The 14,575-nt window shown below is 43.3% G+C and overlaps 1 protein-coding gene across 1 annotated transcript in view; it reads left to right on the forward strand.

Moving 5' to 3' along the window:
- Nucleotides 1-2,295: 2,295 nt before the first annotated feature.
- The window catches only part of SOS2 (son of sevenless homolog 2 (Drosophila)), a gene marked incomplete at both ends in the record, with an annotated part of 28,992 nt that continues 16,712 nt past the window's right edge, over nucleotides 2,296-14,575 (forward strand). Inside the window, 7 exons of the mRNA XM_009083612.1 lie at nucleotides 2,296-2,427; nucleotides 4,103-4,267; nucleotides 4,937-5,140; nucleotides 6,563-6,706; nucleotides 10,741-10,851; nucleotides 12,372-12,470; nucleotides 14,067-14,091. Of these exons, the coding sequence (XP_009081860.1) occupies nucleotides 2,296-2,427; nucleotides 4,103-4,267; nucleotides 4,937-5,140; nucleotides 6,563-6,706; nucleotides 10,741-10,851; nucleotides 12,372-12,470; nucleotides 14,067-14,091 (880 nt within the window). The remainder of the gene's footprint in view (nucleotides 2,428-4,102; nucleotides 4,268-4,936; nucleotides 5,141-6,562; nucleotides 6,707-10,740; nucleotides 10,852-12,371; nucleotides 12,471-14,066; nucleotides 14,092-14,575) is intronic.

Consider the following 14,575-nt stretch of genomic DNA (forward strand, 5'->3'; position numbering starts at 1 on the left):
ATTTTAAATTTAATTTTATAATATAGGAGTATTGAAATATAGAAATACATGTTCTAGTAACTGTATATAGCAATATAGAATTAATATATTAATAATATCTAATATCTATTACTAATATGTCAAGAATGCATTAGAATAATAACATATATATAATGCAAGTCAATTTTATGTCTAAAAATAAATAGTTATAAAATAATTGCCTCAAGGCAGCTATTAGGCATGTTCTTATTATATGCCCTTAATTTGATATTAATGCACTAATTGTGAGTTTTGGTTTGTGATTGGTGGATTTTGAAATACTGATGCATAAAGGTTATAGTAGCACTAAATAAAAGCAGAACTGAATAGTTCCTTTCTAGGGACTGTGAATTGAATCTGGATTTGGACTTTAGGTGTGGAGCTGAGAAATTCCATGTTCTGTCTCCGGTTCCAGCTGATCAAACCCTCCAGCACAGGGTACAGGCAGCCCTGGAGTAACTGGCAGCTCTGAGCTGTGATTACCACACCAAAGCCAAATCCTGTGTGTGATATTTTCCATAAACCTGGGAGTTTAAAGCTATGATTAAAAAACCGTTGCTGATCTTGGCAGTATAAGTTACTTAATTAAAAAACACAGAGTTAGGTCTAAATACCATATGCTCTGTGGGCCAGTACATCCAGACTCTTCCAGAGCAGGGAGAGTAGGATTCAGTTGTGTCAGAGGTTGTTGGGTAGGTTTTGCCTCCAGCAGGATCCAAGATCCATGGATAAAGGCCTTTGACTCTGCTCCTCAGCTGTTGTTAGCTGTTAAGAGCAAACATGAGCTGTGATTGCTTAGGTTTATCATGCAGATATTTACATAACTGCCTGGAGTTAATGGAACTGTTTGTGCATGCTGTTATGCTTAAGTGTCTGCAAGATCAAGGTCTAAAAATCTCAAATTATAAGTGGTTTATAAATAGAAAAAGCCCTTCAGATTGTTCCCAGGAAAACACTGGGAAGCAGTGAGGTCAGAGAGCAGGAGATGTGTGTTACTCCTGAAGTCTAAATGGGATATTGGGAGGACATTGTTCCCTGTGAGGGTGCTGAGGCAGTGTCACAGGTTGTCCAGAGCAGCTGTGGCTGCTCCATCCCTGGGAGGGTTCCAGGCCAGGTTGGATGGGGCTTGGAGCAACCTGGGCTGGTGGAAGGTGTCCCTGCCCATGGCAGGGGGTGGAATTGGATGAACTTTAAGGTCCTTCCAACCCAAACCAGTCTGGGATTCAGGTCCAAAGTTGAAGTATAGCTGAGTGCCACATAACCTCCATTTCTTGGATGATCTCCTGGTAGGATGTCAATGAAAGTTTATTTAGTGGAGCAACCCAGAGCTGTCAGCTGCTGTCCAAGGGGAAAGGTCACTGTGTGTTAGCCTGGCACAGAGAGCTGAGCATTAAATGGCCACATGCAAACAAGTGAAAGCTGCCTCTAGGCAAACCTGCCTGTGTAGGCCTCAGGTTGTTGGACTTCAGAATAGGTGCAAAAATCCTTTAATCAAGGGAGACATAAATTTCACCATTTTTTCTCAGCTCATTTGGGTTCAAACTGACGGAGGGAAAGTCTACATTGGATGTGAGAAAAAAGTTTTTCCCTGTGAGAGTGGTGAGACGGTGGCACAGGTTGCCCAGGGAGGCTGTGGCTGCCCCAACCCTGGCAGTGTTCACAGCCAGGTTGGCTAAAGCCTTGAGCAACCTGCTCTGGTGGGAGGTGTCCCTGCCCAGGGCAGGGGTTTCGGGCTGGATGATGTCTAAAGGTCCATTCCAACCCGTAAATTCTGTGAATCTGTGATTCATCCTTCAGTTTTTCATTCCAGCCATAATTTTGTCTGATGTAGTGCAAATTGCAATCTTTTCTGAAACAGGAACAATACCAGCTTGTCTTTTTCATTTAGACTGTAAACTGTTTAGCTCCTGATCGCATAGAATCCCAGAATGGTTTGGGTTGGAAGGACCTTAAAGATCACCTGTTCCAACCCTCTGCCATGGGCAGGGACACCTCCCACTAGAATTAGAGACAGAAACCTGAGCTTCCTTGCTGCTCTTACAAAGTACATGGAACAGGAGGCATTTGAGGAGCTTTGAAAGAGTTCTTGTTTGGGGTTGTTGAAAAGAGAGAAGTTGAGTTGGGTAAGATGGAGAGAACAGTTAGGAGAATGTGTTGCAAACACTGAGGGGGAGGATAATTGTCTATACAACAGGGGAAGTAATTTGCTGCTCTGTGTTGTATTAAACCTTTCTGTGATGACTGTGGTTGATCTCAGTGCACTCTGTGTTTGGACAGGAGCGGGTTCAAAAGACATTTCCTCATCCAATAGACAAGTGGGCGATCGCTGATGCACAGTGTGCCATAGAGAAAAAGAAAAGAAGAAACCCTCTCCTGCTCCCTGTGGACAAAATCCATCCTTTATTGAAGGTACTTCAGACCCCCAGCTGTATTATTGCCTCCAGCATCACCTTTGGCATATTCCTTTAATTTGAGTGAAATTAGGGAAGTTTCTGTGTTGGCTGAGGGAGTAAAGAGTCACCATAAAACAGGATGAATTTATTGTAGGGTGTACTAAAAGTAGATCCCTAAACTCATCATATTCAAGATACCAGTGTGTTAATCTGTAACTCTGCTTTGAAATATGACTATAAAAACCAGTTAGTTTTAAAGACAGGTAAAACTTTAAATGCCTTCCCTACTTCAGCAGCTGCTTTGATGCCTGTATTTGTTTCAAAATGCTGCAGAAGCCAAAATAGAAGAAGAGGGAACAAGTAGATCCTGTTCCTTGTGTACTGTCAACTAAGATGTGTCAGTGTCCTTGCAGTTACTGCTGAATGTCAGTGGTGCCTTGGGTTTAAAAATCAAGAGATCTGCAAAGGTGTTTCCAGCTGTTGAGAGAACTTCACTGAAGCACAAGCAGAAATTAAAGCACTTTCTTAGGCCTAGTCAGTATGTTCTCACAGTGCCTCAGGTTGTGATGGGTAGTGAGATGGGACAGGAGGCAAGAAAACAGCTTTAAATAAGATCTTATAGACACCACTGGTGTTCTTTGACCAAATCTGGTTTAGATGTGTGTAAGATAGTCACAGAATCTGATTTTTAGAGGATGCACCAATACATGGTAAGAACAAGACTACCTTATTCGAACGGACATGCTTCCCTGTCCTTAATCCTGATGGTCCTGTCACAGGGAAGAGTCCCTGTGGTGCAAGCTCTGCAGAACATGGAGCAGGTGTCACAAGGATAGATATGCAGTGTTCATCATGGGTTGGTTTTTTCTGTCTAGGATTTCATTGTTAAAGTTTAGTTTTATTTTACGTACCCACCAAGATGATCATAGGGATGGAGCACTCCTGCTGTGAGGAAAGGCTGAGAGAGCTGGGATTGTTCACCCTGGACAAGAGAAGCTTTGGAGTGACCTAATTGTGACCTCCCAGTACCTGAAGGGCCTACAAGAAAGATGGAGAGAAACTATTTGCAAGGGCCTGGAGGGACAGGACAAGGGGGAATGGCTCACACTGCCAGGGGGCAGGGATAGATGGGATATTGGGAAGGAATTCTTGGCTGTGAGGGTGGTGAGGCACTGGCACAGGTTGCCCAGAGCAACTGTGGCTCCTCCTTCCCTGGGAGTGTTCCAGGCCAGGCTGGATGGGCCTTGGAGCAACCTGGGCTATTGGAAGGGCTTTGGAATGAGAGTGTCTTTAAGGTCCCTTTCAATCGAAACCATTCTGGAATTCTATGACAAGGAAGCCTGCTCTGTTCTCTCTGTCCAGACTGGGACCAATAAGACCGATAGAGATGAAAATTTAGGTACAGGATTGGTTCCAATCAAATCCCTTCCCTGAAGGAGCCCTGTTTTTAGGGCTGTCATTTTTAGAGGAAGGATTATTGAAAGTTCTGTATCTTTTCATCTGTTAATGTATGACAAAGCAACACAAGTATTTACAAGATTTTCCTTTGAGTCAGATGTTCCAGTTCCATTCGATGTCCCTAGCCCTGGCTGTTACAGACAAGATCAATTTCAGTAGAAAACTCAGTGTGTTAACTGTCTTTCTAAATTTCTGGAATAAGCAGCATTTTTTCTCTGGTTTGCACTTGGCAGGAGGTCCTGGGCTATAAGGTGGATTACCATGTCTCTCTGTATATCGTGGCTGTCTTGGAATACATCTCAGCTGACATTTTAAAGCTGGCTGGGAACTATGTTTTCAACATCCGACACTTTGAGATCTCCCAGCAGGACATTAAAGTATCCATGTGTGCAGATAAGGTAAGGAATTGGGATTAAACCAGTATTTAGAAGTGGTTTTTAAACTTCTATTTGATTTGGAAGGTATTGCTGAAGTAGGGTAAGAAGGGAGAGATTGGTCTTGCTCAAATGCTGCAGCTTTTCTCCTTGTTCATCCCAGACCTGTCAGAGCAAAGACTTAGGTTTAAGTTAAGCTTGTGTAAGTTTGGAAACAGCGATAGTACTTACAAACAGTGTAAGGACAGAAAATTATGCTGAGGAAGAACAGAAAATAGTTATTTCTCTGCTGTTACAGCCTTCCTGATGTCACTTTGTCTTGACAGCTCTTCATAATACAGAAAGGACCTTTATTTTTCATCCCCATTAAAAGGAGAAACATTTTGGTTTCATTTTATCTTGACCAGGAGGGTTTTGTCCAAAGCTTATGTAAGATGCCTTGTTTTCAAAGTTGATCCTGCATGAATTGTGACTTGTTTTCTAGGTTGTACTAACTTCCAAAGGGGAAAATGGCTTTGGCAACTGATCCAGCCTCCTGCTGCCAAAGTTTAAATATTACTCCCTTGTGAAAGTGATCACAGAAACTATTGTATTAAAAGCTCCAAGGGTTTCTCCAAACACATTGAAATGGCTGAACTTGAGCCAAGTGTGAAAATCAGGCTTGGTGTAATTTGTTTTTAATCTCTTTGCTAGGTTTTGATGGATATGTTTGATCAGGATGAGATTGGATTGGTTTCTCTCTGTGAGGACGAGCCTTCTTCTTCTGGGGAACTCAACTACTACGACCTAGTGAGGAATGAAATTGCAGAGGAAAGGCAATATCTGAGGGAGCTGAACCTCATCATCAAAGTATTTCGGGAAGCTTTTCTGTCCAACAGCAAACTGTTCACACCTACAGTGAGTCCTTGAATAGTTACTGATGTGTGTTGCTAATTGCTCATTAGCAGCCATAAATTATCAGTTCTGTATTCAGTGTGTTGGAGGTAAAATTCGATGTGATTTCTTGTCTGTCAGTGAGTAATGAGTGTTGTCTGTGTGTGAAATCCAAGGGAGGAATTGCCATTAACAGTATGCACAGTGCTGCTCTTGGAGTGAAGCTTAATGGACACAATTCCCTGTCAAATGCAGGCAGCAGCTGGAATATTTTGGCAGGGAATTGTTTCACTTTTGCATAACACAAATATAAGTTGCCTACTACAGTAAATGCAGAGAAATTGCTGTATTGACATTTGAAGTCTACCCCAGGGCACACTTACCTGTAGAAATTCCAAGTAAAACAGCCCTTGGCTGTGGATTCTCTAACTGTGAAGGGAATCTCTGTTTGATAAGTGATTGGAATGTTTGATTGAAATTGTACATGTGGCAAATTCTGTTTTCAGAGTGCTCAAAAGGAAGCACACAGCTCTGGTAAGGAAACGAGGAATAAGGAGAGATTAGTGGATCCTTCCTGCAGGAGAAGAAGGGGAACAGGCCAGCAGAACCTGAGCTGGGAATTTTAAGTGACACCAGCAGGTTAAAAAGAGGCAGGAGGAGACATTCCCATTCCAGCTGGGTGTGGAGGCTCCTCAGGAGCTGATAGTGCATCAGAGAGTTGTGCAAATGTGGGGACAGAATTCAAATGAAGGTGCTGGGAGGAGAAGGGAGCAATATTTTGGAATATTCTTGTGTTATATGGGAACAGGTATGAGAAAATTCAGGACTACATGTTCCCACAAAGAGGTTGTCATGGCCTGGGTGGTGGCAGGAGGTCAGGCAAGCTATGCAGTGTTGAGTTAGGGCAGAGGAGGCTTCTGAGCAGTGTGTTCAGAGGGGCCAGGAGAGGAATGCAGGACATTGGAAGGGGCTGCCTTGGTGGTGTGTGGATTTGAAACATCTACAAGTACAATTTGGGAAAGGAGCTGCTGATTCCTCCTCCCTACCCAGGTGGTGTCTGCTGAAGGAGCTCAGCAGCTGCTTTACCTGTGTAGTAGAACATCTGAGCTTGGAACTGCTGTAAAATCCTGTTGTGTTCTGAGGGACAAGAATGAACAGAAGGGGCAATAACAGCTGGAAAAGCCAGAGGTTTCTGTCCAAAGACCCAACAGCCTGTCCCAGGACCACAGCTGCTCTGGCCTGGGAAGAATGGTGTGAGAATTGGGCAAGGCTGGATGTTCCTAGGCAAGCCCACAGGGCTGGGAAGACCATGGAATTTAGCTTTCTTCCTTGCTTTTTGTTGGCTCCTCTCCACTTGCCTCTTGCTTCGGACAAAAAACCACTCTGATATTTACATAAACCAAATAAATTATTCTGGCCACACTAAGAAATGTTTTCTTTTTGCAGGATATTGATGTGATATTCAGCAACATTTCAGATATTCACGAGCTGACAGTGAAGCTTTTGGGATTGATTGAGGACACTGTGGAAATGACAGATGAAAGCAGTCCTCATCCTCTGGCTGGCAGCTGCTTTGAGGATCTTGCAGAGGTGCAGTGTTGGTTTGGGGTTGTTTCTTGGTTTGTTGTAATTAAAACACTCAAAATGTGCTTTGTTTTATCTCTTGAATGGTGATGCAGGGACTGGGAAGGAATGAAGTGTCAAACCACTGTTGTAGCAGAAATGCTGTTGATACCCATTGGCCTATAAAATAGGTGTTAAAGAGTAAGAATGAAGGAAAACTGCTTGTACTGTGTGGCTTGTACTGGAACATGATTAGCAATTATTTTGTCAAGTTTTTGTGGTGTAATGGGAATTGAAATACTTCAAGGCCTACAGGAAGGAGTCACAGAGCTAAAGCTTTTGAGAAAGTGCTTTACAGTGAGAGCTCAGTTTAGTCAGAATATAAGTGTGTAGGTAACCTCATGACCTAAATATAGGTGCAGAATACCTCTGGAATTCAGCAGAGGTGCACAGGGAAAAAGCAGGACCTGAAAGACAAGAGGACAATTCATCTTAGAACACAACACACATTGTTAACTGCCTGAGGGGCAAACTCTTGGAATGAATGACCAAAGTGAGAGTGGAGGTTTTGCTGTCATTGGACATGTTTAATGGGATCTACTTTTCCTTGAGAGGTGTATTAATCCCCATTTTTTTGACCCAAAATGTGAGGACAGTCATGTAAACCACAGAGTATTACAGAAGAAGCCAATGAGTTGTTCTGGCCTGATAGAGAAAGAACATACCAGGTGAACCACATGAATGTCAAGTTTATGGGTTTTATCTTAAAATCATGATGTTTATTAAAAAAGTGTCAATAAAACTTCCATTTCACTTTTATATAAGTTCAATTTGTAAAATAAACACACTGATACCCCCTGGGAAATGATTGCATTTTTGTGGCCACGAGGAACATTCATCCTTGAGCTCAGGTGTCACCCACTTAGCAATATTCCTGAAAGTTTTCTTGGCATTCCTTCAATAAACCACTCCTGTGGCATATCAGTAGGAAAGTCCAGTTGACCAAGTCATAGATCTTAAGTTATTGAAGCATAATTGGTTTATAATGATAAGGAGGAGTGTTTGGTCAGTGAATTAAAGTAGCTATTACATTAGAAATGAACAAAAAGACTTAAAATTTGAACATTTTTGGGGGGGAAACAAAATCTCATTTTATTGCAAAAGCTGCTCTTAGTCATCTGGTGCTTTAAGGGAAACAGATCCTTTTCAATGAGTAAAAATCTCACCTGATTTTTCCTTCACTGAAAAACTTAAATAGGAAATGAAGAGCAGATTATTTTTCCAACCTTTTTATGCAGGCAATAAGTTTGAATTTATTAATTCAGTAAATAATGGAGAAAGACCTACATAATAACTGAGCTGTTGATTTGATCATCTCACAGGGTGAGATCATCTCTCTGTGAGTGTTTGCAAAAGGGATCATTAAGGAGAGATATGAAAGTGAAGTGTTTATTTGCTCTGCTTATCGCACTGCCAGGGTTGTTCTCTTAGTGTTTCCATTATAAAGGTCCTTCAACTTATTGGAAGGATAATTAAAACCAAACAGCCCTTGCAAACTGGAATCTTCCTGCTCTGTCTGTTTTTCTGCATCAGGTCTCTGGAAGGTTTCAAAACATGAATATTGTTGTGGTTTTGAGATAAGGAAGTGTGGGGGAAGTAAAACATATTTGGAAGTATGGGGAAAACAAAACCTATTTTCCTTGTGTGAAGGAGATTCAGAAACCTGATGCCTGACACCTGTAAGTGGGAGATGGATGAAGGCTGGAGATGCTCAGGACGAGGGCAGAGGGTGTCTGTGCCTGCTTTGGAGTGATCTGCAGATGGCAACTGATAGATACATTGTCAGTAAATTTACAATTACATTGTAAATTTGTTTGGCTGCTGTTTATGTTTCCATAAGCCAAGTTTTAAGTATCCACAAAAAAAAGGAGGTGGAAACAAGTACACACAACAGAAGGGGCTGAAATGTGCAAACACCTAACCAGAATTATGTGCTGCAGTAAGGTAACTTATATGGGCATCAGGTTAATGTGTCCATAGAATCCTGGAGTGGTTTGGGTTGGAAGGACCTTAAAGCTCATCTCATTCCATTCCACTGCCACAGATAGAGGCACTTTCCACTACACCAGGTTCTTCCAAGCCCCATCCAACCTGGCTTTGAACGCTGCCAGGGATGGGGCAGCCACAGCTTTTCTGGGCAACCTGTGCCAGTGCCTCACCACCCTCATAGGAAAGAACATCTACTCTCCCTCAGCTTAAGGCTATTAATTCCATATTTCAGTAACTTTTGCAACATTACAAGTGTAAAACCCTTCTTTATTTTTAAGATGAAGATCCCTAATGCAGCTTGTTTCCATCTGATGTTTTAAAAACAAACCGAAACCTCAAAATACTGATCAAATACTAAGTGGAAGAAACTGAAACCACTTCTAAAATGCATTAGAAGTTTTAAAAGACAGCACAGCTTAAGTGTGTGTTGGCCTGGCTCCCCTGGGAGGTTCACAGGGGGATTAATTACACTGTGAGCAGTAGCTCCAGCTCTGCTCTCTGCTGTGTCCTGTGTCTTGATGTTACTGTCCTCTGTCTTTAGTCTGGATGTTGGAAATATAAGACCCCTGCATTGTGTGTTTGCAGGTGTGGAATAAACAAACCCACCAGGCTTTAAGCTAGGTTGAGATTCTGCTGAAGAAAACTAATTTGGTCAGTCAGAGTGTGTCTAATAATTCTCTCCAGCTGCTGAAGCACCAAACCTTTCCCCCCCATCCATCCTCCATCCCAGATCCAATCTAATGCCAGTGGGCAGTGATGATTAAACTTGATGACAGTTGAGTGTTGATCACAATTTGCATGTGGAAAGAGAGTTCTGTGCCTCTCCTCCCCACAGAGTTTCATTGCAGCTCCCCATGAGTAAGGTAGGAAATCCTCTGGCCCTCTGCAAAGGGAACACTGGAGACTTCACCTCAATGTTCAAATGAGCCTTTTGTGGTGGTTGGTGTTCCCAAATTCAGCAGGCTGTATCCTGGCAAGCACCGAGGTGCAAAGAGGAATGTGCTTACTCCAGGCCTTATTCCGGCTAACCCAGCGACTCAGGAGTGATTCAGCCCAGTGAATCTGCAGAGACTGGGATCAGCCTGACAGGCTTTGGCACAGCTGATCTGAGCAGCGCTGAGCTGTTCCTGCAGAGGTTCATGTGCAGTCAGGTTTGCATCCCATCCTGCTCTAGCTGATACTGTGGAATACCAGACAGATACTCCAACCAGAGGCGTAACTTTTGCACCTGAAATCCTTGATGGTATTAGAGACCTTCCCCCTGAGACTTGCTTGTCCCAGTCCAAGATACGTATCCTGTGACAGTCTCCCACGTTCACCTCTACCTCACTTCTTCCCACGGTGATCTTTATGGGCAGAGAGGAGGTAGATTGCCATGCCATGGCAAATAGGGTGAAAGCAAGAACTTCTCTTGCTTCCCAGTGCAGTTGAACTTGTGTTAGCCATGAGGATGGGGAGATTGAGGAGTGCTGATCTGTGAGCAGCCCAAACTGTTCCTGCTGTCAGGTTTGCATCCCATCCTGTTGCAGCTGGTACTGTGGAATCACAGGTATTCCTGCCAAAGCCATAACTTTTGCACCTGAAGCCCTTGATGGCATAAGAGGACTTTCCCCTGAGACTGGTTGCTTTGTCCCACTGAGATATTTTCCCTGTGACAGTCTCCCAAGTTCACTTCTTCCCACGGTGTCCTTTATGGGTAGAGAGGAGGTAAATTGCCATTCCATGGGAAGTGGGGTGAAAGCAAGAACTTGTCTTGCTTCCCACTGCTTCAGCAAGACAAAGTATGTGTTCGCCATGTAGATGGTGAGATTAAAGAATGCCAGGAAAATCATGTGTAGTTAAAAGTTGGAAGTGAAAAAGGGTTGTGGTTTACTCAATATTTGTCTTTCAAAATCAGTGTTTTCTTGAAAAGTTCCTCTTGTGTATCAGCTTCTTAAGGGAAGTGATTGTACCAGCTGGGACAGAAATTTCTTGCATCCTTCACTTATGTATGTCATTCTGTTTGTATTTAGGAACAAGCCTTTGATCCATATGAAACCTTGTCCCAGGATATTCTCTCTCCACAGTTTCATGAGCATTTTAACAACTTAATGGCAAAACCTGCAGTTGCTCTCCACTTCCAGGTGAGTGCAAGTGAGAAATATTGAATGGCTTTAATACTCAAGTTTCAAAGGTTTGGGTTTTGTCAGTGATTCTTTACTTCCTACTGAGGAAGATATCGTTGAGGTTCTGCACTTTTTCCAGTGTAAGAAAGTTGGACTCTGCCTCTTGCTGTGAAAACTGGGCACAGCTCTGACCCATCCATGAGTCTTTGGCAGGTGTTTTTAGCCTCACACCAGACTGTTGCATGAGAACAGAGGGTGAATTCTCATACTGCTACTTCTGCTTGTGTTTAGCCTTTTAAAGCCAAACACAGGCACCCAGACACCATATTTTCGTTTCCTTCCACAAGTATCCCAAGCTTCCTTCAGTGCTGAGGCTGAGACTGGGGGGGTTTCTTGAACAGTTCTTCAATAATTTCTTGGTCGTTGCTACTCAGCAAGAACATCTGAGAGTTTTTTATAGCTTTATTACTTCCTTCCACCAACATGGCAGATCTAAAGGTGCTGCTCAGACTGAGCTTGTGTGCAGAAATGCACTTAAAGAAACGGCTAAGCAAGTGGTGGGTCAGTTCTGCTCCCAGTTAAACCCAGGTTAGTGGTGCTTAGTTTGTAGGGTTCACTGGGGCATCTCTGCAAGATGAGATTCCACTGAGCTGTTCCTTCCGGTGATTTTTTCCTCTTCAGCTCTGAGCCCTTGAGCTGGATCATCTCACTCCTAAATACTACTTGAAGTGAGTGAGGCTCTTTACCTCCCTCCCTAAATTTAAAGCTCAGAGCCTTATTTAGTCAGTGAATCTGTCCTCCTTTCTGACTGCCATCGCTAATCTCTTGTCCTAATATCACCAGATATTAGGGAGGAGTTCTTGGCTGTGAGGCTGCTGAGGCACTGGCACAGGTTGCCCAGAGAAGCTTTGACTGCTCCATCCCTGGGAGTGTTCCAGGCCAGGTTGGATGGGGCTTGGAGCAACCTGGGCTGGTGGAAGGTGTCCCTGCCCATGGCAGGCAGTGGGACTGGATGAGCTTTAAGGTCCTTTCAACCCAAACCAGTCTCGGATTCTGTGATCACCTTAGAAAGGTTTAAGCTCTCCTATGGATGTTCCTTCACACTACTTCAAAGTTTCCAACAAGGAGATCAGGTCATTCAGTTTCTAATCAACAGGTGTCCTGGTATGGAAGATGGCAGGGGGGTATGGAAGATCCCTGTCCTTTGGCAAAGCTCTCCTCATCATTGCCTGAATCTTTGTGTTCAGTAACTGCTGGGAATGAGAAAATATTTCGCATTTTCTAAGTCATAAACTTGTGATTCTCGGTTTCTGAGGGAGATACAATAATTTCTTCAGAACTTGATGACATCTCCACATTGCTATGGATGTAAAGGGAAGCACAGAGTACACACTTGGGAGGAGAGGGCATTGGGGGGAAGTTGGTGACAAGTTCACTGGATTGTGTGGGAGTCTGGCTGGTCTTCAGCCAGTGCCAGCTTGTGCAGTCCCTGCTCGAGTATTGCAGTGTAAATAACCCTGTTTATCTTTCCTTTTCAGTCCACTGCTGAAGGGTTTAAAGAAGCTGTGCAGTATGTCCTCCCCCGCCTCATGCTGATCCCAGTCTATCACTGCTTGCACTACTTTGACTTACTGCAGGTAAAGCCACACTCTCATTTCTCACTAAAAACGTGTTAATGTGGAGACTCTGAGCCTTTAAATAGGTGTTAGGATGTTACTCCTTCTGGATATTGAAAGATATGAAAACATCAATTTGGCACTTAGTACATGTCTGAAAAGTAAAAACATGGTAACAAACCCCAAAAGCATAAAAGCATTTATTACTCTGATATGAGCATTAAACTGTATGTTATTAAACAAACCTTTAATGAACTGAGTTGAGTTACAAATTTAATATGGAAACCTAATTCTTGAGGAGAGGCTGAGGTAGCTGGGGCTGTTTAGCCTGGAGAAGAGGAGGCTCAGGGGAGACCTTATCACCCTCTACAACTGCCTGAAAGGAGGTTACAGTCAGGTGAGGGTTGGTCTCTTCTCCCAGGCAACCAGCAGTAGGACAAGAGGGCACAGACTCAAGCTCTACCAGGGGAGGTTTAGGTTGGATATTAGGAAGAGATTTTTTTATGGAGAGAGTGATCAGGCATTGGAATGTGCTGCCCAGGGAGGTGGTGGATTCACCATCCCTGGAGGTTTTCGAGATGAGACTGGAAGTAGCACTTAGTGCCATGGTCTAGTGACCACGGTAGGGTTGGACTTGATGATCTTGGAGTTCTTTTCCAACCTGGTTGATTCTGTGATTCTAAGTTCTTCTTTGCTTGAGTTCTCAATTTTTTGTCCTTTCACAGCTAAGCAGAATTCAGCTCAGATTCTCAGTCTCAAGTCACACTTCAGTTGTAGCTCAGCTGATCTGTTTGGGGGTTTGGGGAGACACTTCCATTCACTGAAGTCAGAATAATCCATTCTTAGTGCTCAGCCATTTGTCCTGGGCCCTACATGGAAGCAGCTGAGGATCATGTAAAAAAGTCTCTGTTTGCCCCATTGTGTTGGGAAAGTTTGTAATGATTTAAAGGTAAGTGAATTATTGACTAACTGGGAGGGACTTAAAGAGGAAACATTCCCTGTGGCCATGGCTGACATTTGGAAATAGCAACAGAAATTACACTTTTAAGGTCTCAGTGTGAAAACTGAAACTGGCAACATTGTACAGGTGTGTTATAGGGATTTTCTGGGGATTTCAAAGGATTTACTTGTATGAAGGGGAGGAAGGAAACTTTGCAACATAGAACTTATGTATAATACAATATAAATACTGCTCAAAAGAATCTCAAGCCAAAAAAGTAGTAACTGTGCCTATACCAGGTCTGTAGTTAATATTTGGTACATGTTGTTTTTTCTTGTTCAAGTCTTGTTTTCATGATTGCTACTGTGATTTTTTGCATATCCTGATTTAGATAAGTAAAAATAAGGATGATTTATATTGACCCATGGACCACACATCTCCAGTCACAGATCACTGATATTTTGCAGGAAGGTTTAAATCCCAAACTGGTTTGGGTTGGAAGGAACCTTAAGTATCATCTCATTGCAACCCCCTGCCATGGGCAGCAACACCTTCCAGTACACTGAACACACATGGTCTCAGTACATTTTAAATCTTTAAGCATTTATTTTGATAGTCAGTTTGGAAAACAGTTCACAACGCTTTAAAAAGCCCACAACAACCTTAACTCTATACAGCTGCTTGAAAGGAGGTTGGAGCCAGGTGGGTTCAGGCTCTGCTCCCAGGGAACAAGGGACAGGACAAGAGGAAACAGCCTCAAGTTACACCAGGGGAGGTTTAGGCTGGATATTAGGGAAAAATTCTCCCTGGAAAAGGTTGTCCAGCCCTGGCACAGCTGCCCAGGGCAGTGGTGGAGTCACCATCCCTAGAGGGATTGAAAACCCATGTGGATGTGGCACTTGGGGACATGGTTAGTGGTGGCCTTGGCAGTGCTGGGGGAATGATTGGACTCAATGATCTTAGAGGGGTTTTCCAACCTCAACAATTGCACGATCCTAAGCTTCCCTGGCACAGTTCTGCCAGCCTTGCTGTGCAGTGAGCACTGTTGGCAGCACCCGTAACATCTCCCTTTCCAAACAGCACAACTTCCCTTCCTGGAAGGGTCGGCCGTGTGTGGCAGTTCTCTCAAACTTCTCAAGCTGTTCCTCTTTCACACTGAAAAGCCTTAATTGGAGCAGTGACCTGC

This window comes from Acanthisitta chloris, unplaced genomic scaffold, assembly GCF_000695815.1.
Source record: "Acanthisitta chloris isolate BGI_N310 unplaced genomic scaffold, ASM69581v1 scaffold14890, whole genome shotgun sequence".
Lineage (NCBI taxonomy): Eukaryota > Metazoa > Chordata > Aves > Passeriformes > Acanthisittidae > Acanthisitta > Acanthisitta chloris.